At 39.2% G+C, this 27,374-nt stretch overlaps 1 protein-coding gene across 1 annotated transcript in view; it reads left to right on the top strand.

Moving 5' to 3' along the window:
- Positions 1-2,949, top strand: part of COL6A5 (collagen type VI alpha 5 chain) — a 159,194-nt gene extending 156,245 nt beyond the window's left edge. Inside the window, exon 41 of the mRNA XM_073883726.1 lies at positions 2,138-2,949. Within this exon, the coding sequence (XP_073739827.1) occupies positions 2,138-2,157 (20 nt within the window). The 3' untranslated portion in view covers positions 2,158-2,949. The remainder of the gene's footprint in view (positions 1-2,137) is intronic.
- Positions 2,950-27,374: the final 24,425 nt, after the last annotated feature.

Below are 27,374 nucleotides of genomic sequence, written 5' to 3'. Positions count from 1 at the left end.
AAGGGCTAGTATCCAAAATCTATAAAGAACTTATCAAACTCAACACCCAAAGAACAAATAATCCAATCAAGAAATGGGCAGAAGACATGAACAGACATTTCTCCAAAGAAGACATCCAAATGGCCAACAGACACATGAAAAAGTGCTCAACATCACTTGGCATCAGGGAAATCCAAATCAAAACCTCAATGAGTTACCACCTCACACCAGTCAAAATGACTAAAATTAACAAGTCAGGAAATGACAGATGTTGGCGGGGATGTGGAGAAAGGGGAACCCTCCTACACTGTTGGTGGGAATGCAAGCTGGTGCAACCCCTCTGGAAAACAGTATGGAGGTTCCTCAAACAGTTGAAAATAGAGCTACCATACGATCCAGCAATTGCACGACTGGGTATTTACCCCAAAGATACAAATGTAGGGATCCGAAGGGGTACGTGCACCCCAATGTTTATAGCAGCAATGTCTGCAATAGCCAAACTGTGGAAAGAGCCAAGATGTCCAACGACAGATGAATGGATAAAGAAGAAGTGGTAGATATACACAATGGAATATTATGCAGCCATCAAAAGGAATGAGATCTTGCCAGTTGCAACGACGTGGATGGAACTGGAGGGTGTTATGCTGAGTGAAATAAGTCAATCAGAGAATGACATGTATCACATGACCTCACTGATATGAGGAATTCTTAATCTCAGGAAACAAACTGAGGGTTGCTGGAGTGGTGGGGGGTGGGAGGGATTGGGTGGCTGGGTGATAGACATTGGGGACTGTATGTGCTATGGTGAGCGCTGTGAATTGTACAAGACTGATGAATCACAGATCTGTACTTCTGAAACAAATAATGCAATATATGTTAAGAAAAAAAAAAGAAGAAGATAGCAGGAGGGGAAGAATGAAGGGGAGTAAGTCGGAGGGGGTGACAAACCATTAGAGATGACGGACTCTGAAAAACAAACTGAGGGTTCTAGAGGGGAGGGGTGCGGGGGAATGGGTTAGCCTGGTGACGGCTATTAAAGAGGGCACATTCTACGTGGAGCACTGGGTGTTATGCACAAACAATGAATCATGGAACACTACATCAAAAACTAATGATGTAATGTATGGTGATTAACATAAATAAAAAATTATTAAAAAATAATAAAAATGAGTTTTATTCCTAAATGTGAGTTTTTATAATATGTCACAAATTACATCCTTTTCAAATACTTAAACTCATAATGAAAAAATAATTAGATGTTAACTTTAAAATACACAAGGCAAGAGTACATGATTGTTTTCCTTTGAGATGGTATGTAAGTAAGTCTGAAGACAAGTACGTAGGATCATCTCTCATATCCTGCTTTTGGGTCAGGTTCTCTGAAGCTGACCCTGGGGTGAGGATCTGTGTGCATGTGATTTATTGAGATGGCACTCACTCACAGGGGAAACTGAAAGGGAATGGAGGAAGCAAGACAGGGAAGGAGTGGAAGACAAACAAGGGTGTCATCTCAGGCAAAGTACCAAGTACAGCTTCAGCTTGCTACATGCAGATATAATGGTATGTTGAGTTATGCTGCAGAGTCATCCTGACCTGAGACAAAGAAGTTGGGCTTTCTCACTCTCAGCAGATCATCGACCAGCCAGTGGCTGTGAATTCCTAGGCACTCGTGCTATATGTGATTAAAGCCACTCCAGTGGCTGGACAGCAGCCCTCTTAAGAATAGTAGGTGCCGATGCTGAAGCAAAAACTCACACAAGGGTGGTTAGGGAGGAGAGGGGAAGAGGGATAGGAGGAGGAGGAATGTTGTCCTGGAAATTAATGCTAAAAAAGAAGATTAGAAGGATTCTGGGCAGAGTCCTAGCTCTGCACATTCCCTCCTGCTCTGAATCAGTGATACCAGCCACTGAATGTGCTAAGTGTGGAATTTCAGATGATGAATGTACCAACATTTTCCCAGGAAGAAGCATATCTATAGTTCTACTTATATGTTGCTCATTTGTATATATCATCACATCACCCTTTTATTTTGACTATTGAAAATGGCAAAACTATGTGCGTTCAATTCATATGTGGCAAAAGAGGTGTCGAGTCTAAAGGGAACATTATAAACAAATCCGGTGACATTAAGGACAATTCATATTTTTATGTTTTGCAGGTGGTGAGGACTCAAGGTGATCATAGCAGAAAAGGAAGATCGCTTCATTGGTAATATGTAATTCCATGTGGTTCTAACCAGAAACTATAAATCATCTGTTAGAAGTGGAGTGGTGAGGGGCAGGAACTTCTCATGAAACTAATGGCTCATAACGTGCTAATTTTGTTCTGTTTCAAATCCGAAAGGGAGACTTTTCTGAGTGAAGACATCAACAAGCAGAACTGAGAAACAAGCAATGATTTCATTTCTTCTGTGAACTGTGATAACTGACCAGGAAAAGCTAACTGAATCTTTTCTTTGACAGCTCTGCACGGTTCAGGTGGCAATATGATGATATATCTGCTTAAAGAAGATTTTTGTCATAATTTTCATCACATCTACATCTCAAATTGGGCAGTTGAATAAAGAGTGGTTAGAATTAGAATTTCCTAGGAATGTCTCCTATCTCTTCATAGAATGAGAAACTCATGTCCATCTCTCCAATTCTGGTACAATTCTCCTGGCGCATCCAGCCCTGAGTGCCCTGTAAAACCCACCTGCCAAGCTGCTACCACCACAGTCAATGCTTGCTCTTTAACACAACACAGAAAAGAATGGAATTCGTGAGAAAGAAAAATGTGAGATGAGGCTAATTTTATGAATGGCTGTTTTGTGCTGTGATCATTTGTTTTACATTTTAGCATGCTTTGCTTTGTATGTACTTGATTTTTGCTGGGGAAAAAATTTTATGGAAAAGCATGAATATTCTATATGACCAGAGCTGTTCTTGGGAATTACAATGGAACAAGAAACATGTCTAGAATAAAAGCAAGTCTGACCCGGAAATGTATTCTGTTCATTTTTATTTTCCTGATCTAACTCAGGCCCATTGAAACACCAGTACAGGATTAAACATATTTGGAAAAAAAAAAATATATATATAATGTAAAATAAGCCAATAGTGAATTCATTTTTTAAATTTTTCAATTTGGTCAAGGCAACTGGGAATTGCCAAGTGAGTAGATTTTGTGTATTTTAAAAGCAACTATGTTGATAGGGTAATACTATTGGCAATTTTGCACTTATCCCACATAATTTTCCTTAACATTACTCTTTTTGTTTGAATAATTTATAAATATACCAATCAATTAAAGCTAGACTGTCAAAAATTTTAAGGTACCCACATATTACTCTCTGGGAAGATCTAAAGCAAACTCTACTCTTTAATAAAATTTTGTTTTTCCCTAAGAATCCTGATATGTACACATGTGTATAAATGTATGTATGAGGAATACATCAGATCCCTAGATATGAAAATAACATTATCAAAAATGTGAAGCCAGAGAAACTCACACTCTGCCTATGGGAGTGTGGATTGTTCCACCTTTGAAGAGCATGTTAGCAATACCTTGTTAGGTTAATGATGCACATATCCTACAACCCAGCTGTCCCACTACTAGATCTATATGCCTGTAGAAGCTCTCACACATGTACAAGATGAACCAAATGAAAACACGTTCACAGCATTGTGTGTTTCAGTGAAGAGTTGAAACCAACTGAAATATCCTAAATGGGGTATATTGTACACTAGAGCTGCATCTATAAACAGTGGACAAATAAAGAAGATAATATTGAAATAAAAGAAGTTGCAGAATGATACATTATGACATCATTTATACAACATTTTAAACCTGAGAAGCAATATTACCTACTATTTATGATTGCCCACAACTAAAATAAAAGCATGTATAACACCACCTATATGACACCAAATTCACAATAGTTGTTATCTTTTAGTGGGGAGGGGTAAAGCAGGGGTCCAATTATCATTATAATGTCTTATTTCTTACTCCGGAAATTAGAAAAAATGGTGTTCTTTATATTATTTTTTATACATTTTTGGATGCCTGACATATTTCATAATTTAAAAAAGAGTAATCCAGTCATAAAAATAATCTTAAAATTCAAGTAAATCCTTATGCTACATCCAACATCATGTTAAGAACTGTGAGGAATTTAAAAATATGTATAACTGGGGCGCCTGGGTGGCTCAGTTGGTTAAGCATCTGCCTTTGGCTCAGGTCATGATCCCAGGGTCCTGGGATCAAGCCCCACATAGGGCTCCCTGCTCAGCAGGGAGTCTGCTTCTCCTTCTCCCTCTCTCTCTGCTGCTCCCCCTGCTTGTACTCTCTCTCTCTCAAATAAATAAATAAATAAATAAATAAATAAATAAATAAAATCTTAAACTCATGTTTCTATTAAAAAAAATAAATAAAAATACGTATAACTGTCCTTGCCCTTGATGAGTTTGCATTAAGTCAAGGTTGCTAGAGTTAGGTAACATCCTAGAACAATGGTTCTCCTTTAACACCAAGCACCAGGGAAACTTGCCCATCACTAGTATGCCACATAAGTTTGATTAATGTATAAAATTAGTTTATGTTACCACTGGGTGTACATTCACTTTTCATGTGAATTTTGCGTCTGAGTGGTCACTTCAGGTTGTACAACACAATTTGATGCACATGAGTTAAGAGGGGTGATAGAAAGTGACACTGTTTCACCGGAGGAACAATTATACTTAAATATAAGGAGCTTTTAAAGAAATGTGTTACGTATTTTGGACATTCCAGCCCAAAATATAATACTTGGATGTTGCTCTGTGGACAAAAATGTTGAGAACCAAGAGCAGAGAATGACCATAGGATGATAAAAAATACTGTGCATGAATTCAGAGTAAGGCTGCTAAGGAGAGCCAGTAATTGCTTTGGAAATCAAAGGAAAAAATCATTTGGGATTTTAATCATTGGAGAATACTTCAAGGAATAAAGGGGATTCACACCAAGTCTGTACTTACAGATCATTAATGCTCTCCTTCCAGTTCCTTTAAGATAACAGAACAAATGCCTTCCACGTCTTAAAAGACCCTGCAAAATCTGACCTTTGCTCACCTTTCCAGTCTAATCTCATCCCACTGCAAGGAATCTCTTTCCCTTAGTGCCTCCTATTCATCTTTCTGGGCTGGCCCTCACCTGCTTGGGAACACCTTCCATGAACTTTCCAAAGCTGGGCAGTAACCCCCACCACACTGTGTATTCTCCTAGTGTGGGATCTCTCCCTCTAGCTCCTTATCAGGGAGGGTTATAACAGCTTGTCTAATTCACTTGTCTGTGAAGCACTCCAAGTGAACACCCCTACTTGTCCATCACTGTATCTCCAACACCCAGGATACTGCCTAGCACTTAAAAGGTATCCAATAAAGGTTTGATGAATGAATAAACACATTCATCTTGAAAAAATTCCTATGAATAGGAAGGGAACTGCATGAAAAATGACAAGGGGACAAGAGCCCGCAAGACCTGTGGGGGGGGGGGGCGGTGCAGCGCCTGGGTGGCTCAGTCGTTAAGCGTCTACCTTCAGCTCAGGTCATGGTCCCAGGGTCCTGGAATCGAGCCCCACATCGGGCTCCCTGCTCAGCGGGAAGCCTGCTTCTCCCTCTCCTACTCCCCCTGCTTGTATTCTCTCTCTCACTGTCTCTCTCTCTGTCAAATAAATAAATAAAATTTTTAAAAAAGAAGAAGAAAAAAGACCTGTGTGCATGTTTGTGCAATGGGCAATGTGTGACTGAATTGAATATCTGGGAATTAGTGGAAGCTGAGGCCACAGCGGGTGTGGTTAGTTGCCGAAAAGCCTTTTCTTAAAAGCTTTAAGGAAAAAACCAGCACATTTTAAAAGAAAATCTTGAACCATACCATAATAGCCAATCTATTTGAATATGGAGTGACCTGTAAACGAAATGGCATGTCCTCAGAAAGGAGCCATGGCACATGCAGAAAGTACATACTTTCCTGGAATTTCTGAGCAGAAACAACCCATAACTGAGCACTGCAGCCTTATATGACATGACAATGCACTGCAGAACAGCTGGTCAGAATTACAGATGACTAAGAATCCTGTGATATCTCTGAGCAATTTCATTTAACATCTTGAATCTGATTCCTAAGTCTTTTATCTGAGTGTGAGCAGTAGGGTTGAAAATCTGAATAATCATGGTTGAAAATTTGTGCTGTTCTTCCTGGACTCACCCACCTTGACAGCCCTAGAGGCTCACCCTGTAGCACATTTGGAACTTGGGGTAGTATGCGCTCAATAACTGTTTTTCTTTGGGCAGGGAAGGGATGAATGAATAAGCCCTATCTTGCTGATCCTGGCTAATATCCTGTTGGCCTCCCTCACTTCTTCCCAGTTTCTACTTCCCAAACTGAATTTGGATTGTGTGTTGAGAAAAATTCCTATAACAGCTAGAAGTTGTCCTCTCCACAATTGCTGCTGATAAGGAAGTTCTCAGTTCCTCTGATGAGAACAACAGCTGTGTGGAGGCCTGGCTCACAAGACGCCTGTTTACAGTCTTTTACAAGAGTATATACAACTCCAGGATGATGAGGTATTATGAGAATAGCTTAGTAAATAGACTAGTAAACGGCATAAATCATCATTTATCTTCTCAGTTACTATCACTTCTATAAAGTAAAAAGGTTTTTTCTAGTATTACATAAATTGATCTACAAGTACCCTGTGTTTCATGGTTTTGGGGGCCACAATACTAATTGCTCAAGATGTAGCTTATGGACCATGAACCAGCAACATCACCATCACCTGGGAACTTGTTAGAAATGCAGAATTCCTGGGCTCCACCTCAAGTCATTTGGGTCAGAACCTACATGTAAAATCTCCAGATGATTCATATGCACATCTAAGTTTGAGAAGTACAGGCTTAGAATTCACTTGCTTGAAGCTCTGCAAATGAGTCGATGCATTTTTGCAGACTCTCAGCTCAGCTTGGCATCACATATGCCATTTGGCATGCTTTATGCCAGAGATGGAGAATATAAAGATAAATAAAAGGCGATATATGCCTTGAGCCCGTGGTCTTCTAGCTGGGAAGACTGACCCAGAACGAGGTCATTTCAATGTAATGTAGTCATGCTAAGGTGAGGGTATGCAGAGAGCACTGTGATATGGAGGACTCCTTACCCCAGACAGGGAACCCAGAGAAGGTTTCTTCGAGAAGAGGTGCTTTGATCTGAATGAAAAAAAAAAAATGGATACACTTTAGTCAAGCAAAAATCTGATAAGTAATCCAGCAAAAAGCCATTGTTTCTCCCAGCTCTTTGTTTTTAAAATAGGTTTTTGCTTAAACCATAAGCTTCATTGTCTTCATGGGGAAGGGGATTGACTATATGGATCTGGTATCGCTAACCTGACGCTAAGAGTGATGGGAGATGGGCATAGAGAAGTTGGTACAGGCCAGCCAGAGAGGAGCTTGTGTGCCATGTTGGAGAGTTTAGATTCTACTCTGGAAGCACCGGAGAAGGAGTGTGGTTAGACTTTATTACAGCTGGTACTGGCTGAGGAGGGAGGAGGGGATTGAAAGGAAGTGGAACCAGTCCAGGGTAATCAGTTTTCTAGGCAAGAATGGACTGAGGTGCTCAGGTTGGAGATGCATGGACATGAAAGGGCAATATCTAAAAGGTGCAATGAGTGGGACATGAAAATCTATTAATTCAGACAGAATAAGGGAGAGAACTGGATATCTAGGCCAGTGGTCCTCAAACTTGAGTGTGCATAAGAATCCCCTGGAGGGTCCCACCCCCAGAGTTTCTCTTTCAGCAGCCCTGGGGTGAGGCCTGAGAATGTGCATTTCTAACAAGTTTTCAGCTGGTGTTGACACTGCTTGTCCTGGGGCCACGTTTCGAAAATGACTGTTCTAGTGTAGCTCGACGATTCTCACTTTTTTTTCTTCCGAATTTTTATTTAAATTCTACTTAGTTGGGGCACCTGGGTGGCTCAGTCATTAAGCGCCTGCCTTCAGCTCAGGTCATGATCATAGGGTCCTGGGATCGAGCCGCGCATTGGGCTCCCTGCTCAGTGGGAAGCCTGCTTCTCCCTCTGCCACTTCCTCTGCTATGTTCCCTCTCTCGCTGTGTCTCTCTCTGTCAAATCAATAAATAAAATCTTAAAAATAATTCTACTTAGTTAACTAACACATAGTATAAAATTGGTTTCAGGAGCAGAATTTAGTGATTCATCACTTACAGGTAACACCCAGTGCTCATCACAATGCTCTCCTCAATGCCCATCACCCATCTAGCTCATACCCCATCCACCTCCCCTCCAGCAACCCTCAGTTTGTTCTCTATCCCTAAGGGTCTCTTATGGTTTGTCTCCCTCCCCTCCTTCTCTCTTTTTTCCCCTTCCCACACATTCATCTGTTTTGTTTCCTAAATTCCACATATGAGTGAAATCATATGGTATTTGTCTTTGACTGACTTATTTCGCTTAGCACAATACTCTCTAGCTCCAGCATGTTGTTGCAAATGGCAAGATTTCATCCTTTTTGATGGCTGAGTAACATGCCATTGTGTGTGTGTATGTATATATATATACATACACACACACACACACACACACACACACACACACACACACACACACACATATATATATATATATACCACACCATCTTTATCCATTCATCCGTTGATGGACACCTGGGCTCCTTCCAAAATTTGGCTATTGTTGATAATGCTGCTATAAACATCAGGGTGCATGTACCCCTTTGAATCTGTATTTTTGTATCCTTTGAGTAAATACCTAGTAGTGCAATCCTGAGTCATAGGGTAAATCTATTTTTAACTTTTTGAGGAACTTCCATACTGTTTTTCAGAGTGGCTGCACCAGTTTGCATTCCCACCGACAGTGTAGGAGGGTTCCCCTTTCTCCACATCCTTGCCAACACCTGTTGTTTCCTGTGTTGTTAGTTTTAGCCATTCTGACTGGTGTGAAGTGATATCTCATTGTGGTTTTGATTTGTATTTCCCTGATGCCAAGTGAGGTGGAGCATCTTTTCATATACCTATAAGCCATCTGGATGTCTTCTTTGGAAAAATGTCTATTTCTGTTTTTTTGCCCATTTCTTAACTGGATTATTTGTGGGGTTTTTGGGGGGGGGTGTTGAGTTTGATAAGTTTTTATAGATTTTGGATGCTAACCTTTTATCAGATATGTCATTTGAAAATATCTTCTCCCATTCCGTAGGCTGCTTTTAATTTTGTTGACTGTTTCCTTCACTATGCAAAGGTTTTTTATCTTGATGAAATCCCAATAGTTCACTTTTGCTTTTGTTTCCCCTGCTTCCAGAGACATGTCTAGTAAGAAGTTGCTGCGGCTGAGGTCAAAGAGGTTTCTGCCTGTGTTCTCCTCTAGGATTTTGATAGTTTCCTGTCTCACATTTAGGTCTTTCAACCATTTGGAATTTATTTTTGTGTATGGTATAAGAAAGTGGCCCAGTTTCATTCTTCTGTGTGTTGCTGTCCAGTTTTCCCAACACCATTTGTTGAAGAGACTGTCTTTTTTCCATTGGAAGTTCTTTCCCACTTTGTTGAAGATTAGTTGAACACATAGTTGTGGGTCCATTTCTGGGTTTTCTATTTTGTTCCATTGATCTATGCCAATACCATGCTGTCTTGATGACTGAAGCTTTGTAATAGAGCTTGAAGTCCAGACTTGTGATGCCTCCAGATTTGCCTTTCTTTTTCAGGATTGCTTTGGCTATTTGGAATCTTTTGTGGTTCTGTACAAATTTTAAGATTGTTTGTTCTAGCTCTGTGAAAAATGCTGGGAGTTTTTGATAGGGATTGCATTAAATGTGTAGATTGTTTTGGGAGCATAGACATTTTAAGAATGTTTGTTCTTCCAATCCATGAGCATGGAATTTTTTCTTCATTATTTTTGTCCTCTTCAATTTCTTTCGTTAAGTGTTCTATAGTTTTCAGAGTACACATCTTTTACCTCTTTGGTTAGGTTTATTCCTAGGTATCTTATTATTTCTGGTGCAGTTGTAAATGGGATCAATTCCTTGATTTCTTTTTCTGCTGCTTCATTATTGGTGTATAGTAATGCAATAGATTTCTGTACATTGATTTTATATCCTACAACTTTGCTGAATTCATGTATTAGTTCTAGCAGTTTTTTGGTGGAGTGTTTTAGGTTTTCTACATAGAGTATCATGGCATCTGTGAAGAGTGACACTTCGACTTCTTCCTTGCCAATTTGGATGCCTTTTATTTCTTTTTGTTGTTTAATTGCTAAGGCTAAGACCTCTAGTATTATGTTAAATAGTACTGGTGAGAATCGACATTTCTGTCCTGTTCCTGACTGTAGAGGAAAAGCTCTCAGTTTTTCCCCATTGAGGAGGATATTAGCTGTAGGTCTTTCATATATGGCTTTTATGATGTTGAGGTATGTTCCATCTATACTGATTTTGTTGAGGGTTTTTATCAAGAATGGATGCTGTACTTTGTCAAATGTTTTTTCTACATCTATTGAGAGAATCATATGATTCTTATCCTTTCTTTTATTAATGTGGTGCATCACATTGATTTGCAAATATTGAGCCACCTCTGCACCCCAGGAATAAATCCCACTCGATCGTGGTGAACAATTCTCTTAATGTACTGTTGGGCTCAATTTGCTAGTGGCTTGTTGAGGATTTTTATATCCATGTCCATCAGGGATATTGGCCTGTAATTCTCCTTTTTAGTGAGGTCTTTGTCTGGTTTTGGAATCAAGGTAATGCTGGCCTCATAGAATGAGTATGGAAGTTTTCTTTCCATTTCTATTTTTTGGAACAGTTTGAGAAGAATAGTTATAAACTCTTCTTTAATGTCTGGTAGAATTCCCCTGGGAAGCCATCTGGCCCTGGTCTTTGTTTTGTTGGGAGATTTTTGATTACTGATTCAACTTTTTTTTGGTTATGGGTCTGCTCAAATTTTCTATTTCTTCCTGTTTCAGTTTTGGTCACTTCTTCCAGATGGCCCAGTTTGTTGGCATACAAATTTTTCATAATATTCTCATAATTGTTTGTATTTCTGTGGTGTTGGTTGTGATCCCTTCTCTTTCACTCATGATTTTATTTATTTGGGTCCTTTCTCTTTTCTTTTTGATAAAGCTGGCTAGGGAATTATCAATTTTATTAATTCTTTCAAAGAACCAACTCTTATTTTCGTTGATCTGTTCTACTGTTTTTTCCATTTCTATATGGTTTATTTTTGCTCTAATCTTATTATTTCCCTTCTTCTGCTGGCTTTAGGCTTTATTTGCTGTTTCTCTTCTAGCTCCTTTAGGTGTAAGGTTAGGTTGTGTATTTGAGACTTTTCTTACTTTGTGAGGTAGGCCTCTGTTGCAATATACATCCGTCTTAGGACCACCTTTGCTGCATCCCCAAAATTTTGGACCGTCATGTTTTCATTTTCATTTGCTTCCATGCATTTTTTTTTAATTTCTTCTTTAATTTCTTGGTTAACCCATTTATTCTCTAGTAGGATGTTCTTTAACCTCCATGTATTTGTGGTACTTCCAAATTTTTTTCTTGTGGTTGAATTCCAATTTCATAGCATTGTGGTCAGAAAATATGCATTACATGATCTTAGTCTTTTTGTACTTGTTGAGGGCTGATTTGTGACCCAGTGTGTGATTTATTCTGAGGAATGTTCCATGTGCACTCAAAAAGAATATATATTTCACTACTTTAGGATGAAATGTTCTGAATAGTTCTGTTAAGTCCATCTGGTCCAGTGGGTCACTCAAAGCCATTGTTTCTTTGTTGATTTTCTGCTTAGATGATCTGCTGGTTGCCATAAGTGGGGTGTGAAAGTTCCCTACTATTATTGTATTATTATCAATGAGTTTCTTTATGTTTGTTATTAATTGATTTATATATTTAGGTGCTTCCAAGTTGGCGGCATAAATATTTATAACTGTTAGATCTTCTTGATGGATAGACCCCTTAATTATGATATAATGCCCTTCTTCATCTCTTGTTACAGTCTTTGTTTTAAAACCTAGTTTGTTTGGGATGAGTATGACTGCTCTGGCTTTCTTTTGATGTCCATTTGTATGATAGATGGTTCTCCATCCCCTGACCTTCAATCTGCATGTGTTGTTTAGTCTAAAATGAATCTCTTATAGGCAACATATAGATGGGTCTTATTTTTTTAATCCATTCTTATACCCTATGTCTTTTGATTGGAGAATTTAGTCCATTTATATTCAGAGTGATTATTGAAAGATATGAATTTAGTGCCATTGTGTTACCTATAAAGTTGGTATTTCTGGTGATGTTCTCTGTTCCTTTCTTGTCTTTGTTACTTTTGGTCCTTTTTTTTTCCCACTTAAAGAGTCCCCTTTAATATTTCTTGCAGGGCTGGTTTGAATGGTTATGAACTCCTCTAGTTTTTGTTTTTCTGGGAAACTCTTTATCTCTCCTTCTATTCTGAAGGACAGTCTTGCTGGATAAAGTATTCTTGGCCGCATATTTTTCCCGTTCAACATGTACATTATATATCCTGCCACTCTCTTCTGGCCTGCCAAGTTTCTGTAGACAGATCTGCTGCAAACCTGATCTGTCTTCCCTTGTAGATTAAGGACTTTTTTCCCTTGCTGCTTTCAGGGTTCTTTCCTTGTCTGTGTATGTTGTGAATTTGATGATGTTTTGTCTTGGTGATGGCTGGCTTTTGTTGAATTTCATGGGAGTTCTCTGGGCTTTTCTTGGATTTTGATGTCTGTTTCCATCCCCAGATGAGGGAAGTTTTCAGCTACAATTTGCTCAAATAAACCTGCTTTTTCTTTTCTTCTGAGTCTCCTATGATACAAATGTTATTATGCCTTAAGGAGTCACTGAGTTCTCTAAGTCTACATTCATGATCCAATACCTTTCTTTCCTCTTCTTTTTCAGCTTCATTATTTTCCATAATTTTATCTTCATTCATTCCTCTGCTTTGTCTATCCTCATTACCACTAAATCCATTCAGGTTTGCATCTTGGTTATAGCATTTTTCATTTCAGTCTGACTAGTTCTTAGTTCTTTTATCTCTGCAGTAAGGAATTTTCTAGTGTCTTTAATGCTTTTCTCAAGCCCAGCTAGTATTCTTATGGTTATTGTTTTAAATTCTGGTTCAGACATCTTACTTGCATCTGTATTGATTAAATCCCTGGCTGTGACCTCTTCCTGTCTTTCTTTTAGGGGGAATTCCTCCATCTTGGCATTATGTCTGGGTCACTGTTTTTTTGTGTGTGATTGTTAGGAAAGCCTATTGCATTCCTGCTCCCGAGAGTAATGGCTATATTAAGAAGAGGTTTAAAAAAAAAAAAAAAGGAAAGAAAAGAAGCTAGGGCCTAGGTATCCTAGGTGTGTTTTGGTCTGCTGGTCTGCTTGTTAAAAGAAGCTAGATTAAAAAAAAGAAAATCACAAAACAAAAACCAAAAAGAACAACAACAACAAAAAAGGAAGCTAGATCCTAGGTGTGTTTTGGTCTGCTCATTAAAAGAAGCTAGACCCAAATTAATTAATTAATTAACTAATAATTAATTTGATTAAAATAAAAATAAGCTAGATCCTATTTCCCTTAGAGCTGAAGCTTTGCAGCACTCCACGATCAGGAGACTTGGTATGTGTGAATCGTTTGTGCTGGTCTTCTGGCTGAGGGCCCTGCTGCTCTGGTTCTTAGGCCGACTTTCCATAGTAGGGGTGCACCTGCAGGGTGCAGGGGTGCAGGGGTACAGCGCTTAGTGTAAGCAGCTCCAGCCTCCACTAGGTGGTGCTGTTTTGCTCCCTGAAGTTGCCCTCATGGGCAGGGTGAAAATGGCATCTCCCTGCTCTCTAGTCCCTGGAGTGGGGAGCTTGTACCTGTCAGTCTTCAGGAAGCCCTCACAGAAGAGCAAACAATCACCTTCACCAGATCCCTGCCTTCACCCTTCCTGCATCTGAGCTGTCCGCCTGCTAGGGGGCTCAGCGCTCCTGTGTTTAATCTCAGGTATGTGGCTGCCTTTCAAAACACCAGGTTTTAGAGATTTATGCTGATCCCTCTGGGAGAGGGTCTCACCGCACTGTGGCCCTTGGCAGCTTGTCCCAGAAATCTCTTGTGTGACCACACAGCGGTTCAGAGTTTATAGTAAAGAGCAGCTAAAAGCCAACACTAAGGTTTGCTGCCCTCAGCCAGTGTCTTTGTTCCTGTGCTAAGGAATGAGGCAGCTCAATGTCATCTGTGGGTGTTTTGTCCCTGTACCACCACTCCCAAATGCACTCCAAGCAGGGGAACTACTTCTCCCCTGTGACCCAGGGGGTCCTCAGACCATGCCCTCCAATCCCAGGTCTCTGCCCTTCCCACCAGAGCACCGCTAAGTCCTCCAGTTGTGACCCTGGCAATAGCACAGACTTCCAAACTTCAGACTCTGTGCTCCACTGTTAATAAAAACTTGTGTTATTCAGCCCCTCTCCCCTTCCCAGTCAATGGTTTTGGGGAAAGTTTTTCTTGTGCAATTCTCTGCATGCACTTTCACTCTTTTTCTCATTCTTTCTCTCTTGCTCCTCAGTGATCAGGGTTCCCTCCTCTTTGTGGGACCCACAACTCTTCTCTCCCCAAATCAACTCTCCACAGCTCCTACATTCCACGATGTGGCGGGTTTTTTTGTTTTTTGTGTTTTTAATCTCTAGTTGTGCAGTTTTGCTCTCTCAGTCCTCAGATCAATTTCTTGGGTGTTCAAAATGATATGATGTTTATCTAGCTGTTTTTGAGTGATGAGGCAAGCCTAGAGTCCCTTCTTCTTCTGCCATCTTAACTCCTCTCCAATGGTTCTCACTTTTGACTGCTCATTGAGAGCATCTGAGGAGTTTTTTTAAACTACTGATGCCTGACCCCCACCATAGGGATCCTGATTAAATTAGTATGAGGTACAGCCTAAACACCGGGCATTTTTAAAGCTCTAGGCAATTCTATTGCACAGCTCAACACCAGCTAAATACTACTTAACTATATTAGCAACACAGACAAAGGATCGATTTTAATGTTTCTTAAATTTATTAAAATTGTTTCTTAATATTTTTGTTCCCTCCAAGTACTTCATTTTGTGTGTCTTTGTGTGTGTGCAAATACACAGTTTAACCATTTGGAAGGTCAATATGATATATGGTGATTACCATCTAAGAGGGCAGATAACTGAAAAAACTAAATAGACATTACGTCCACACCCAAAGCAAGAGGAAGAGGGAAGAGAAAAGAAGAGAAAAGAAAAGAAAAAAGAAAAGAAAGAAAACCCACACATGTTGAGTTCTTACGGTGTACCAGACACTGTAATAGGTACTTCATATACATTATTTCACTTAATGCTGACAACAAAAGGAAAAGTAAGAGATTATCTCTATTTTATAAATGAAGGATCTGGGACTCAGAAAGAGAGGGTCACATAATCCAAGGAAAAGCAAGATTTAGATCTGGGTCTGCCTGGGTCTTCCAAAGACTGTACTCTTTTCACACATTCTCATGGGAAAAGAAATTGGCTATAAGGTACAGAGGAAAAAAAACAGCCACATTTAGGCATCACATGATGGAACTCTAGTCCTAACTCTGTCCCTAACTGGTGTTGCCACTGTGAGTGAATCCCACATCTCTGGGCCTTGATTTCTTCATCAATATATGGGGATACAAACTGTAATTCATTGAATTAAATGAGATAATACTCAGCACAATGCCTGGCATATGGAAAGTACTCAAGTAATGTTAGCTGTTACTATCTTCCTCCTCTTCATCATCATTATCAATATAATCTTTCCCCAAATTCCTTCAGTTTATAAATTCTGAGGTTAAGAATTTGTTACTTTATTTTTTTAAGATCTTGTCTATTTATTGGACAGAGAGAGAGCACAAGCAGGGAGAGTGGCAGACAGAGGGAGAGGGAGAAGCAGCCTCCCTGCTGATCAGGGAGCCCAATGTGGGGTTCAATCCGAGGACCCTGAGATCATGACCTGAGCCAAAGGTAGATGCTTAACTGATTGAGCCACCCAGGCGGCCCATAGAATTTGTTACTTTCTTTGGTATCAGCAGCAACTTTCTGAAACTCTTCAGTCAGTGACCTCATCTTGAGAATTGGTCTTTGCTTACAATCAGCTGCTCCCTTCCTGTAATCCTCCCACTTTTCATCACCCCCTCGGATGTCCAGCTGGCTGTAGATGCTTGCTGGTTACCCACAGCTGTGACAGTGAGCTGTGATGGTTTTTGGTGACCCTTGCAGGTGCTGCATTGGGTCTCACATGTTGTGCTGCTCTGTTTGGCCCCCTCTAAGGCACCCGTATGAGAGTCTCATGGCAGACCAGCAGGATTTCTATTCAGTGAACACATTTGGTGATAAATGGATCACACTCCACACATTTGATATGAATGATCTAGTTCTGTTATTTGATATCCTGTAGGCTTAAAGATGGTCCAGGATGCAATTTGGAATTGTGGAAAAAAGTAAGATTTGTTCTTTCACATACTGATTATATAATGCTGGGATTGTGGCTTAACTTCTTGGAATCTGCATTTTTCTCATCTGTGAAAATGGTTTTGTAAGATTTGGCAGGTATAAAGTACAGCAAAGAGTGCCTGGCTCACAGCAACTCCTCAACAGAAGTTAGGAACCATCCCTTATGATTTTATTTGGGAGGCTAGTGATAACTTTCAAGTGAGACCAAGGAGCAGGGTTGTGTCAAACTTTAGAAATGGCTGATCATGGTTTTATAAGACTTTTACAATACATTTGCTGTCACAATGACCTTCTGTCACTGTTTAAGTAGCAGATTTCTGCAACAGCTTTCACTTCAGCATTCCCACTGGGTACATGTCTAAGATTCTCCTGGACACAGGCTTGGATGTGACCTTGGGCACCATAGCAATGGTGTGGCAGAATCGATGGCATTTCATTTTGTATATACCTTTTAGTACCCAGCAGACTGACTCAGCCTCCTGTAAACACAGGAGTGACTGCCCTCAGAGCTTCTGCCAATGTTTGCAACCTGACTGGTTGGAAGACTTTTCAACTGCCTGAACATATTTCCTGACCTCAGCATCTAGGCCTCTCACTTCAGCACTTATCACTGAGGGGATGGACATGAACACATACATAGAAACAAGCTCACTTGGTCTCTACCAGAAACCAGCTGGAGCTGATGTCCCAGAAATGTGTGGATATTTCCAGGAAAGTGTTTCTCAAAGCAGGGTCCAGAAACCACTTCCATCAGAATTTCATAGGCCTTGTTAAAATACAGTTCTAGGCCCCCCTTCCTACTAAATTAGGATCCCTAAATGTTAACACAGAAGTTGTATTTTAACACACTGATCAGGTAATTGTTAAGTGTATTGCATTACACTTTTCTCTTTTAATTTGAGTTGTTATAAAAGTATTACTTGCTCAAATTTTATAAAAATCAAATAACACTAAAAGGCATACTAAAAGACAACAGCTACCTCTTATTCCCTGCCCAGATCTGTTTCCTAGAGGTTACAATATAAACTTTTATTACTTTCTTCCTCTGGTTTTTATCGCTTTGTTTCTAAATAACATGCTAATATTGCAATTTTATGTCCTATTAATTTTACACATCATTTGCTGACTTCCTGTTATGACTAATGAATATTTAGCAATTTATTTAACATAATTTTTCAGTGTCACCTTCTTGATAATAGTCCCTAAGTTTTCATTAAATCAAGGATTAGGGTTACTATTTATGACTATATAAGGATTACCTAATAATGAGCCAAGAGAGAGACTATGTATATGTTCTCTTTCTTATTCAACTTCTGTTTTATTTTGGAATTTAAGCTCTGTCAAACAACTGGAAATTTTATTTTCCAAATATCAGATATTTAGCATTTTCTTTCCCTTGCCCTAGGAGACTTCATTCCTAGATTACCCCCTTCTCTGCTCTGTGGGGCTCTTAATTCTGTTTTCCTTGTTAGATTTCCTGTTACCTTGTTCCGTGTCTTCCTCTTTTCTTAGGCTTAAAGAGGCTTACTTATTTGGGAAAAATATATCCCCCAGTAACTTCCCTAAGAAACAATACGTGGAGATAAAATTGTTCATTCCTTACATGCCCCCAAATGTCTTTATTCTTGGTTGATGGTTTGTATTGGGTTAAACAGTGTCCCCTTAAAATTCATGTCCACCTGGAACCTCAGAATGTGACCTTATTTGGATATAGGTTCTTCATAGATGTAATTAGTTAAGATGGGCTCATACTGGGTTAGAGTGGGCCCCAAATCTGATGACTGGTGTTCCTATAAGAAGGCTTTATGAACAGGGCCCCTGGGTGTCTCAGTCGTTAAGCGTCTGCCTTGGGCTCAGGTCATGATCCCAGGGTCCTGGGATCGAGCCCCGCATCGGGCTCCCTGCTCCGCGGAAGCCTGCTTCTCCCTCTCCCACTCCCCCTGCTTGTGTTCCCTCTTTCACTGTGTCTCTCTCTGTCAAATAAATAAATAAAATCTTTTTTTTTTAAGGCTTTGTAAAGAGACAGACACACAGAGGAAAGAAGGCCACGTGATAATGAAGGCAGAGACTGGGGTGGTGCATCTATAATCCACAGAATACTCAGGGTAACTGACCACCACAGAAGGCAGGAGAGAAAAAGGAAACATTCTGTCTTGGAGGCTCTAAAAGGAATAAGCCCCTGCCAACACCTTGATTTTGGACTTCCGGTCTCCAAGGCTGAGAGAATAAACTTCTCTTGTGTTAAGCTACCCAGTTTGTGGTACTTTGTCATGGCAGCCCTAGGAAAGTAACACATGGTTTATCTGTGTATAAAATGTTATGTTGAGCATAGAATTGAGTATAATTTGCCACCAAATTATGACAGCTCTGTTCCACGGTATTGTAGCTTCCTGTTTTGGTTGGAGAAGTCAAATGTCACTTTAATCCCCATTTCTTTGTATGTGAAGTGCCCCTCCCACCACAAGCTATTAGGATATTTCTTTATTCCCAGAGTCCTAAAATTCATAAATATCAATCTGAGTGTGTTTCTTTTTTATTAATTGAGATGAACACATGGAGAGCCTTTCCAATCTGGAAAGTCAAGTTCTTAGTTCTGGGGAACTTTCTTTTGTTTTTTTCTTTGAAAATTCCCTCTCCTCTATTTGTGGCAAGCTAAAATCTCCCAGATTGACCTTTCTAAATTTCTTATCCTGTTTCCCATTCTCTACTTCTCTTTTGTTCTACTTCCTTAGCAATCGCCTTGGCTCTGAGTCCTCTATTTTCTCCATGTTACTTTTTCTGTTTGTTTGAGTCTTTCTCATATTAGAAACTTTCCTCAACTGCCCAGTGATCTTTGGCTGTCTGTTTCTATTTAAGAGTCAGTAGCAAATAGCTCATTTGAAACTCTCTGTGGAGAAGCTTGTCAACGAACTCTGGATAGAGGAAGAGAACTAAGGCCCCAGCCACTTTGCATGGAAGATTTCAGTCACTCCCACAGTGGCTTTGTGCTTCTCCACATCTTTTACTGTACCTGCTGCTTTAAATTTTAAGTTTTTCCAAGGTTCTGAGAGAAGACTCAGATTGTGTCTTGTATGTCTCTCTTGGACACCCACAGTTTGTAGCTTTTTCCACTCGGCTAAGGAAGTCACCACTCTCTTTGAGAGATTTCTCTCTTCCAAAAAAGTGTGTTAATTCTCATTAGTGGCTGAATGTCCTCTAATTCTCTTTGTCCTTGTGCATTAATATTTTTGCTCTTGTTGTCATTGAAAGGGTTTTCAAGAAGAGGTAGATATGTGTAGTCATCCACCATGTTGAACCAGAAGTTTCCTTTATTTTCTAATGCACAACAAACAGCAAATATTTCTTTTTCTTTTTTTTTTATTATGTTATGTTAATCACCATACATTACATCATTAGTTTTGGATGTAGTGTTCCATGATTCATTGTTTGCGCATAACACCCAGTGCTCCATGCAGAACATGCCCTCTTTAATACCCATCACCAGGTTAACCCATCCCCCCACCCCCCTCCCCTCTAGAGCCCTCAGTTTGTTTCTCAGAGTCCATAGTCTCTCATGGTTCGTCTCCCCCTCCGATCTCCCCTCCTTTATTTTTCCCTTCCTGCTATCTTCTTCTTCTTCCTTTTTTTTTTTTAAACATATAATGTATTATTTGTTTCAGAGGTACAGGTCTGTGATTCAACGGTCTTGCACAATTCACAGCGCTCACCATAGCACATACCCTCCCCAATGTCTATCACCCAGCCACCCCATCCCTCCCCCCCAACTCTAGCAACCCTCAGTTTGTTTCCTGAGATTAAGAATTCCTCATATCAGTGAGGTCATATGATACATGTCTTTCTCTGATTGATTTATTTTGCTCAGCATAACACCCTCCAGTTCCATCCACGTCATTGCAAATGGCAAGATATCATTCCTTTTGATGGCTGCATAATATTCTATTGTGTATATCTACCACTTCTTCTTTATCCATTCATCTGTCGTTGGACATCTTGGCTCTTCCATAGTTTGGCTATTGTGGACATTGCTGCTATAAACATTGGGGTGCATGTACCCCTTCGGATCCCTACATTTGTATCTTTGGGGTAAATACGCAGCGGTGCAATTGCTGGGTTGTATGGTAGCTCTATTTTCAGCTTTTTGAGGAACCTCCATACTGTTTTCCAGAGGGGTTGCACCAGCTTGCATTCCCACCAACAGTGTAGGAGGGTTCCCTTTCTCCACATCCCTGCCAACATCTGTCGTTTCCTGACTTGTTAATTTTAGCCATTCTGACTGGTGTGAGGTGGTATCTCATTGAGGTTTTGATTTGGATTTCCCTGATGCCAAGCGATGTTGAACACTTTTTCATGTGTCTGTTGGCCATTTGGATGTCTTCTTTGGAAAAATGTCTGTTCATGTCTTCTGCCCATTTCTTGATTGGATCATTTGTTCTTTGGGTGTAACAGCAAATATTTCTATTACAACATTCTGTCTACTGAGAAACTCCAGTTAAACAAGAACACTGGTGTTAGAATTTCAAAGATAGTCGACCCCAGTTCTGACATTTACTACACACTTAATGTTTCTGATATTTTGATACTCGGATTCTTTGTCTTTAAAGAAAGATAGAAATACCCATCAATGAGATGCCTGGGTGGCTTAGTCGTTAAGCATCTGCCTTAGGCTCAGGTCGTGATCCCAGGGTCCTAGGATCAAGCCCCACATTGGGCTCCCTGCTCAGCTGGGAGCCTGCTTCTCCCTCTCCCACTCGCCCGGCTTGTGTTCCCTCTCTTGCTGTCTCTCTCTCTCTCTCTGTGTCAAATAAATAAATAAAATCTGAAAAAAAAAGAAAGAAATACCCACCAATGAATAATCAATGCTAGTGCACAGTGTTCATGATTTCCACTTTAGGGATTATTTAGAGTTGACGTGACCACAAGTAGGAAGAAAGTCACAAATAGCTTAGGCTAATTCCTGTAATCCCTGTAGACTCTCAGAATTTTGCCCTATGATGTGGAATAAGAGTGATGATGGGGGACAGAATCATCCCATTTCAGAAAGTTTCTGATGGAAAGCCTTCCTCAAAGTTTACTCACAAACTGTTACATTGCAGAAGAAAGGAAGAAAAATATCAGTGAAAATTGCAAGCTCTCTCTTCCTTTGGTCAAAGTGTGACCTTCACAAGAATAGAGCTGTTCAGAAATTAGTCTTTTACATAGTTTCCAGAGACAGTTTATCTTTTTCAAAATCTAATTATAAAATCCCTCAGGAAGTAGAAAGCATTAACTCAGAGCCAGAGTTCAGAAAGATAGTAACAAATCATTCATGGCTCAAGAAAAGAGTTTTCATAAAATGTGTTCAATAGTCGTATTTAAAGTATTAACAAATGTTCTCAAATTCCCACATGTAGATCCAGACTGACTGCTTTCCTCAAATTTTAGGTACTGCTTGAAATATTATTTCTCCAACAGCCTAGAAATTCTGTTCCTGAAAAGTAGGATACTTACACTATGAACGTCATGAAAAGCACATTTGGAAATATTTTCATTATTTCTTGCTGCTAAAAATAACCTTATATTTTCTTTTTGAACTAACAGTTTTCTGATTATAAAAATAATGTGACCATTATAGAAAACTTCAAAAATACAATTTGCAGGGGCACCTGGGTGGCTCAGTTGGTTAAGCTACTGCCTTCGGCTCAGGTCATGATCCTGGAGTCCCAAGATCAAGTCCTGCATCGGGCTCCCTGCTCAGCAGGGAGTCTGCTTCTCCCTCTGATCCTCCCCCCTCTCATGCTCTCTCTCTCTCATTCTCTCTCTCAAATAAATAAATAAAATCTTTAAAAAAAATACAATTTGCAGTACAATCTGGCATTATAGTTAAAGCTTATTTCAATTTTCATCAAAAGTATTAAGTCTGTATTTAGATTTCATAAAATTCAAGTTTAAAAAATAGGAAAAAAGCATTTTAAGTGGGAAGGGATGAATAGGTAGAGCACAGCATATTGTTATGGCAATGAGAATAATCTGTAGGATACCGTAATGATGGATCCATAGCGTACATTTGTCCAAAACTCTGGAATGTACAATATCAAGAATGAACCATAATGTAAACTGTGGACTTTGGGTGATCATAATGTGTGAATGTAGGTTCATCAATTTTAACAAATATGCCACTCTATTAGGGGATGTTTATAATGGGGGAGGCCATCCATCTGTGGGGGCAGGAGGTATATAAGAAATCTCTGTACCTTCCTCTTAATTTTGGTGTGAAACTAAAGCTACTTTTAAAAAAATGGAGTCTTAAAAAAAAGAGTAGATCAAAATATCTAAGTTGTTCCATACTTAAAAGTTTTCTAATACCTCAATTAAGCATAAGTTCTTTTAAATTTAAAGCAATCAAAATTAAATTAAAAATTTATTTTCTCATTCTAACTAGCTATATTTCAAATGCTTGACAGCTACATGTGGCTACTAGCTAGCTACCATATTCGACAGATCTAGATGGATAGGTACATAGATACATAGATATAGGGACAGGGATGGGAATATGCCACAAATGAACATTTTCCCATATCAGTAAATATTATTCCAGTACATGACTTTCAGTGACTACAGACTGTATCTTTCCTTCTATGGGTACCTATGGTGTAATATACCTATTTAATCATAAGATATTTCTTACCATTTTTTCTATTATTGCTATATAAATTTGTACTATATTTATGATTATTTCCTTGTGATAGATTCCTAGAAATGGTATTACTAAGTTCAAGTTGAGTATTACTAAATGTATTAGGCCGGATTCTGCAGAGAAAGATAACTAATAGGATATATATATATAGAGAGAGAGAGAGATTTATTTTAAGGAATTGGCTCATGCAGTTGTGGAGGCTGGCAAGGCAAAAATCTTCAGGGTTGGCCAGTAGACTGGAGACTCAAGGAAATGCTACCATTTGAGTCTGATGGCGGTCTTCTGGTGGAAATCCCTCTTCTTCAAGAGAGGTCTATATATTTTTTTGTTTTTATTTAAATTCCAGTTAGTTAACATACAGTGTAATATTAGTTTTAGGTGTACAATTTAGTGATTCAATACTTGCTTTCAACACCCAGTGCTCATCACAACAAGTGTCCTCCTTAATCCCCATCACCTATTTAACCCATCCCCCTACCCACCTCCCCTCTGGTAACCATCAGTTGTTTGCAATACTCTTTGATGCAGTGCACACATTGTCCCAAATGTGGCCAATGGTAACCCCTTCAGGATAGTTCCTGAGCCCTTTCATACATGACCCCCTTAGTCTTTGAGTATTTCCTATTTTTTGATACAAAATATCCCAGTTTTACTTTCTACCTTTCCCGTTCAAACCTGGAATTGGTCATTTGTCCAAAGAATCCAAAGTTTCTTTCCTTCTGAGGGAAAGCCATGGAATAATGCACCACTCTGATCTCCTGCTGTGGGAAACATAATTGGCTGACAGCACCAGTTCTTCTCATGAGAGAGATCTTTTTATTTTTGTATTTTTGGGCATTTTGGGCAAAGGGAAAGGGCAGAGGGAGAGAGAGACAGAATCTTAAGCAGGCTCCATGCCTGGCATGGAGCCCGATGCGGGGCTTCATCTAACAACCCTGAGATCATGACCTGAGCTGAAATCAACAGTAGGATGCTTAACCGACTGACCCACCAGGTGTTCCAAGACAGGTCTTTTTAATTGAGGACTTTGACTGCCTGGTTGAGGCCCACCCACATTATGGAGTAAATCTGCTTTACTCAAAGTCTGATTTAAATGTTAATCTCACCTAAAAATCTATCATCACAAAAACATAGAATAATGTTTGAGCAAATACCTTGGTACTGTGGCTAAGATGACACATAAAATTAGCCATCACATTAAATTTAGGTTCTTGATACATATTGTCAAATCATTTTTAATAGTTTTTTTAAATTTTATTTTATTTTATTATGTTATGTTAGTCACCATACAATACATCATTAGTTTTTGATGTAGTGATCCATGATTCATTATTTTCGTATAACACCCAGTGCTCCAGGTAGTACATGCCCTCCTTAATACCCATCACTGGGCTAACCCATCCCCACACCCCCTTCCCCTCTAAACCCTCAGTTTCTTTCCTGGAGTCCATGGTCTCTCATGGTTCATCTCCCCCTCTGATTCCCCTCCTTCATGTTTCCATTCCTTCTCCTTTTTTCTTTTTTAAAGATTTTATTTATTTATTTGACAGGGTGGGAGAGAGAGAGAGAGAGAGCACAAGCGGGGGAGGGGGCGGCAGCAGAGGGAGAGGGAGAAACAGTCTCACCAAGCAGGGAGCCCGATATGGGGCTGGATCCCAGGACCCTGGGATCATGACCTGAGCCAAAGGTAGACGCTTAAGGACTGAGCCACCCAGGTGCCCCTCCCTTTCTTCTCCTAATGTCCTCCATGCTATTCCTTAATGTTCCACAAGTAAGTGAAACCATATGATAATTGACTTTCTCTGCTTGACTTATTTCACTTAGCATAATTTCCTCCAGTCCCATCCATGTTGATGTAAAAGTTGAGTATTCATCCTTTCTGATGGCTGAGTAATATTCCATTGTATATATGGACCACATCTTCTTTATCCATTCATCTGTTGAAGGGCATCTTGGCTCTTTCCACAGTTAAGCTATTGCAGACATTGCTGCTCTGAACATTGGAGTGAATGTGGCCCTTCTTTTCACTACATCCATGTCTTTGGGGTAAATACCCAGTAGTGCAATTGCTGGGTCATACATAGGGTAGCTCTATTTTTAATTTTTTGAGGCACCTCCACACTGTTTTCCAAAGTGGCTGTACCAACTTGCATTCCCACCAACAGTGTAAGAGGGTTCCCCTTTCTCCACAACCTCTCCAACATTTGTTGTTTCTTGCCTCGTCAATTTTTGCCATTCTAACTGGTGTAAGGTGGTATTTCAATGTGGTTTTGATTTGAATTTCCCTGATGGCTAATGATGATGAACACTTTTTCATGTGTCTGTTAGCCATTTGTATGTCTACTTTGGAGAAGTGTCTGTTCATGTCTTCTGCCCATTTTTTGACTTATTTCTCATCTGTACTATATAAGCTCATCATATCACATCCAAACAATTAATATTATATTTTTTCTATTTTTGTTAATTCTATATGCAAAAATCCCATTATTTTAATTTATATACTTTTGATTACTGTGAAACTAAATATTCTCATATATATTGATCATTTATGCTTCTGATTCTGTTGTCTATTATTTTTTCCATCTTTTCTATGCAAAAAGCAATGAAAAAATCACAAAGGAAAAAAGTTTATTATATTCAATGTTACAAAATTTAAAAAAATCTGTATAGTGGTCAAAGATTATAGACTGGGCAAATTATTTGAACAAATAGGACATGCTTAATGTTAAATCTCTACTGTCCAATAGGTTTTGAGAGATCCTGAGCTTCCTTGCAGAGAAGGCATGTAAGCCAAGACAAGGTAACTAATGTCAGAGATGCTCCCAAATGGATTCCTAAACTAAAAATCCCCTAAAATACACCAAAATGTGAGACTATTCTTATAATGCCCCTTTCTCCAGCACTTGCCATCTGTGCAGAAATTCATGTGTATAACTGTGGTTATTTCCTGAAAGATCCATTTCATTCTTGAGCATAAGATCTTTCCAATAATAATAGCCAGGCACTCTTCAAAGCTCTTTATATACTCAATCCTCACAACTGCCTTATTAAGTAGGTATTATTATAATCTTCATCTCAGAGATGAGAAAATTATTATCATCAACAAATATTTGTCAAGCTATCAACCCGGTCAGCCCTTTACTAGATATACCATTGTGAGCAAAATCAGACAAGTTCTCAGATTTCATGAAGTTTACGGGTAAGCGAGGGAGACAGTCATTTATCACATAACCACACAACTAAATCTGAAATTACAACTGAGGTGAGTGCAATGAAGTAAAGGGACATGATGCAGTGTGAAAAAGTAACAGGGAGACTGGTCTAGCCAGGACCTACAGAACTGGTCATCCTGGAAGAAGTGATGAATTGAGATCTGAGACATAAGTAGGTGAGTTGGGAAAAGAACAATGTGTGGAAGACAGGAAACAGGGTACCTTCCCATTAAGGTCAGAAATGAACAGTAATGCCTGTTAACACTATCATTAGCTCTATTCAGGAAATACTAACAAATACAATGGGACAATAAAACAAAATGGGACAGGAAGAGACAAAATTGTTATTCTTTTCAGATAATATGAAATCTAGATAATATAGATAATCTAGAATCTAGAAATCCACCCCCCATAATGTAATTAAATGCTATTATATTGGAAAGGATTTTCGGTAGGATGGTTGGTTATACATATATACCAAAATCTATATTTTTTAATGTAGCAATAATGAAGGGATAGTATCTGGAACAACAACAATGCAAAATACATAGGTATAAACATAACAAGAAATGTAGAAAAACTATAAATTCCACTGAGGATTATCAAAGAAAGCAAAAGTAGATACATGCCATATTCTTAAAAGAGAATATTTTAAAATGTCATGTCTCTCCAAAGTATTATATAATTTAACATTTTGGGGTGGGTAGGCAGAGAACTTGAGAAAATTGTTGTAAATTTGATCTGGAAGAATTAGAGAAAAAACTCAATGATTTGTTTTACTGTATATTGAAACATACCACGAAGCCATAATATTTTTCAAATGGGTGCAAAAAGACATAGGTGAATTAATGTAGTGAAATGAAGTTCCAGAAACAGACCTAAATAAATACAGAATTTTAATTTACTACCATTTTTAATAGGTTGACTGAATTCTGTTGTTTGGGTGCGCAGTACAGGAAGGATGTACCATAAGGATGGTACTACCCCCTGATCACTGCCTTTGTACAGGGTG

Source organism: Callorhinus ursinus, unplaced genomic scaffold, assembly GCF_003265705.2.
Source record: "Callorhinus ursinus isolate GAN/ISIS: 27379988/994484 unplaced genomic scaffold, GSC_fseal_2.0 scaffold1, whole genome shotgun sequence".
Taxonomy (NCBI): Eukaryota; Metazoa; Chordata; class Mammalia; order Carnivora; family Otariidae; genus Callorhinus; species Callorhinus ursinus.
The sequence above is the reverse complement of the archived record's forward strand: the minus strand, read 5'-3'. Positions and strand labels throughout refer to the sequence as shown.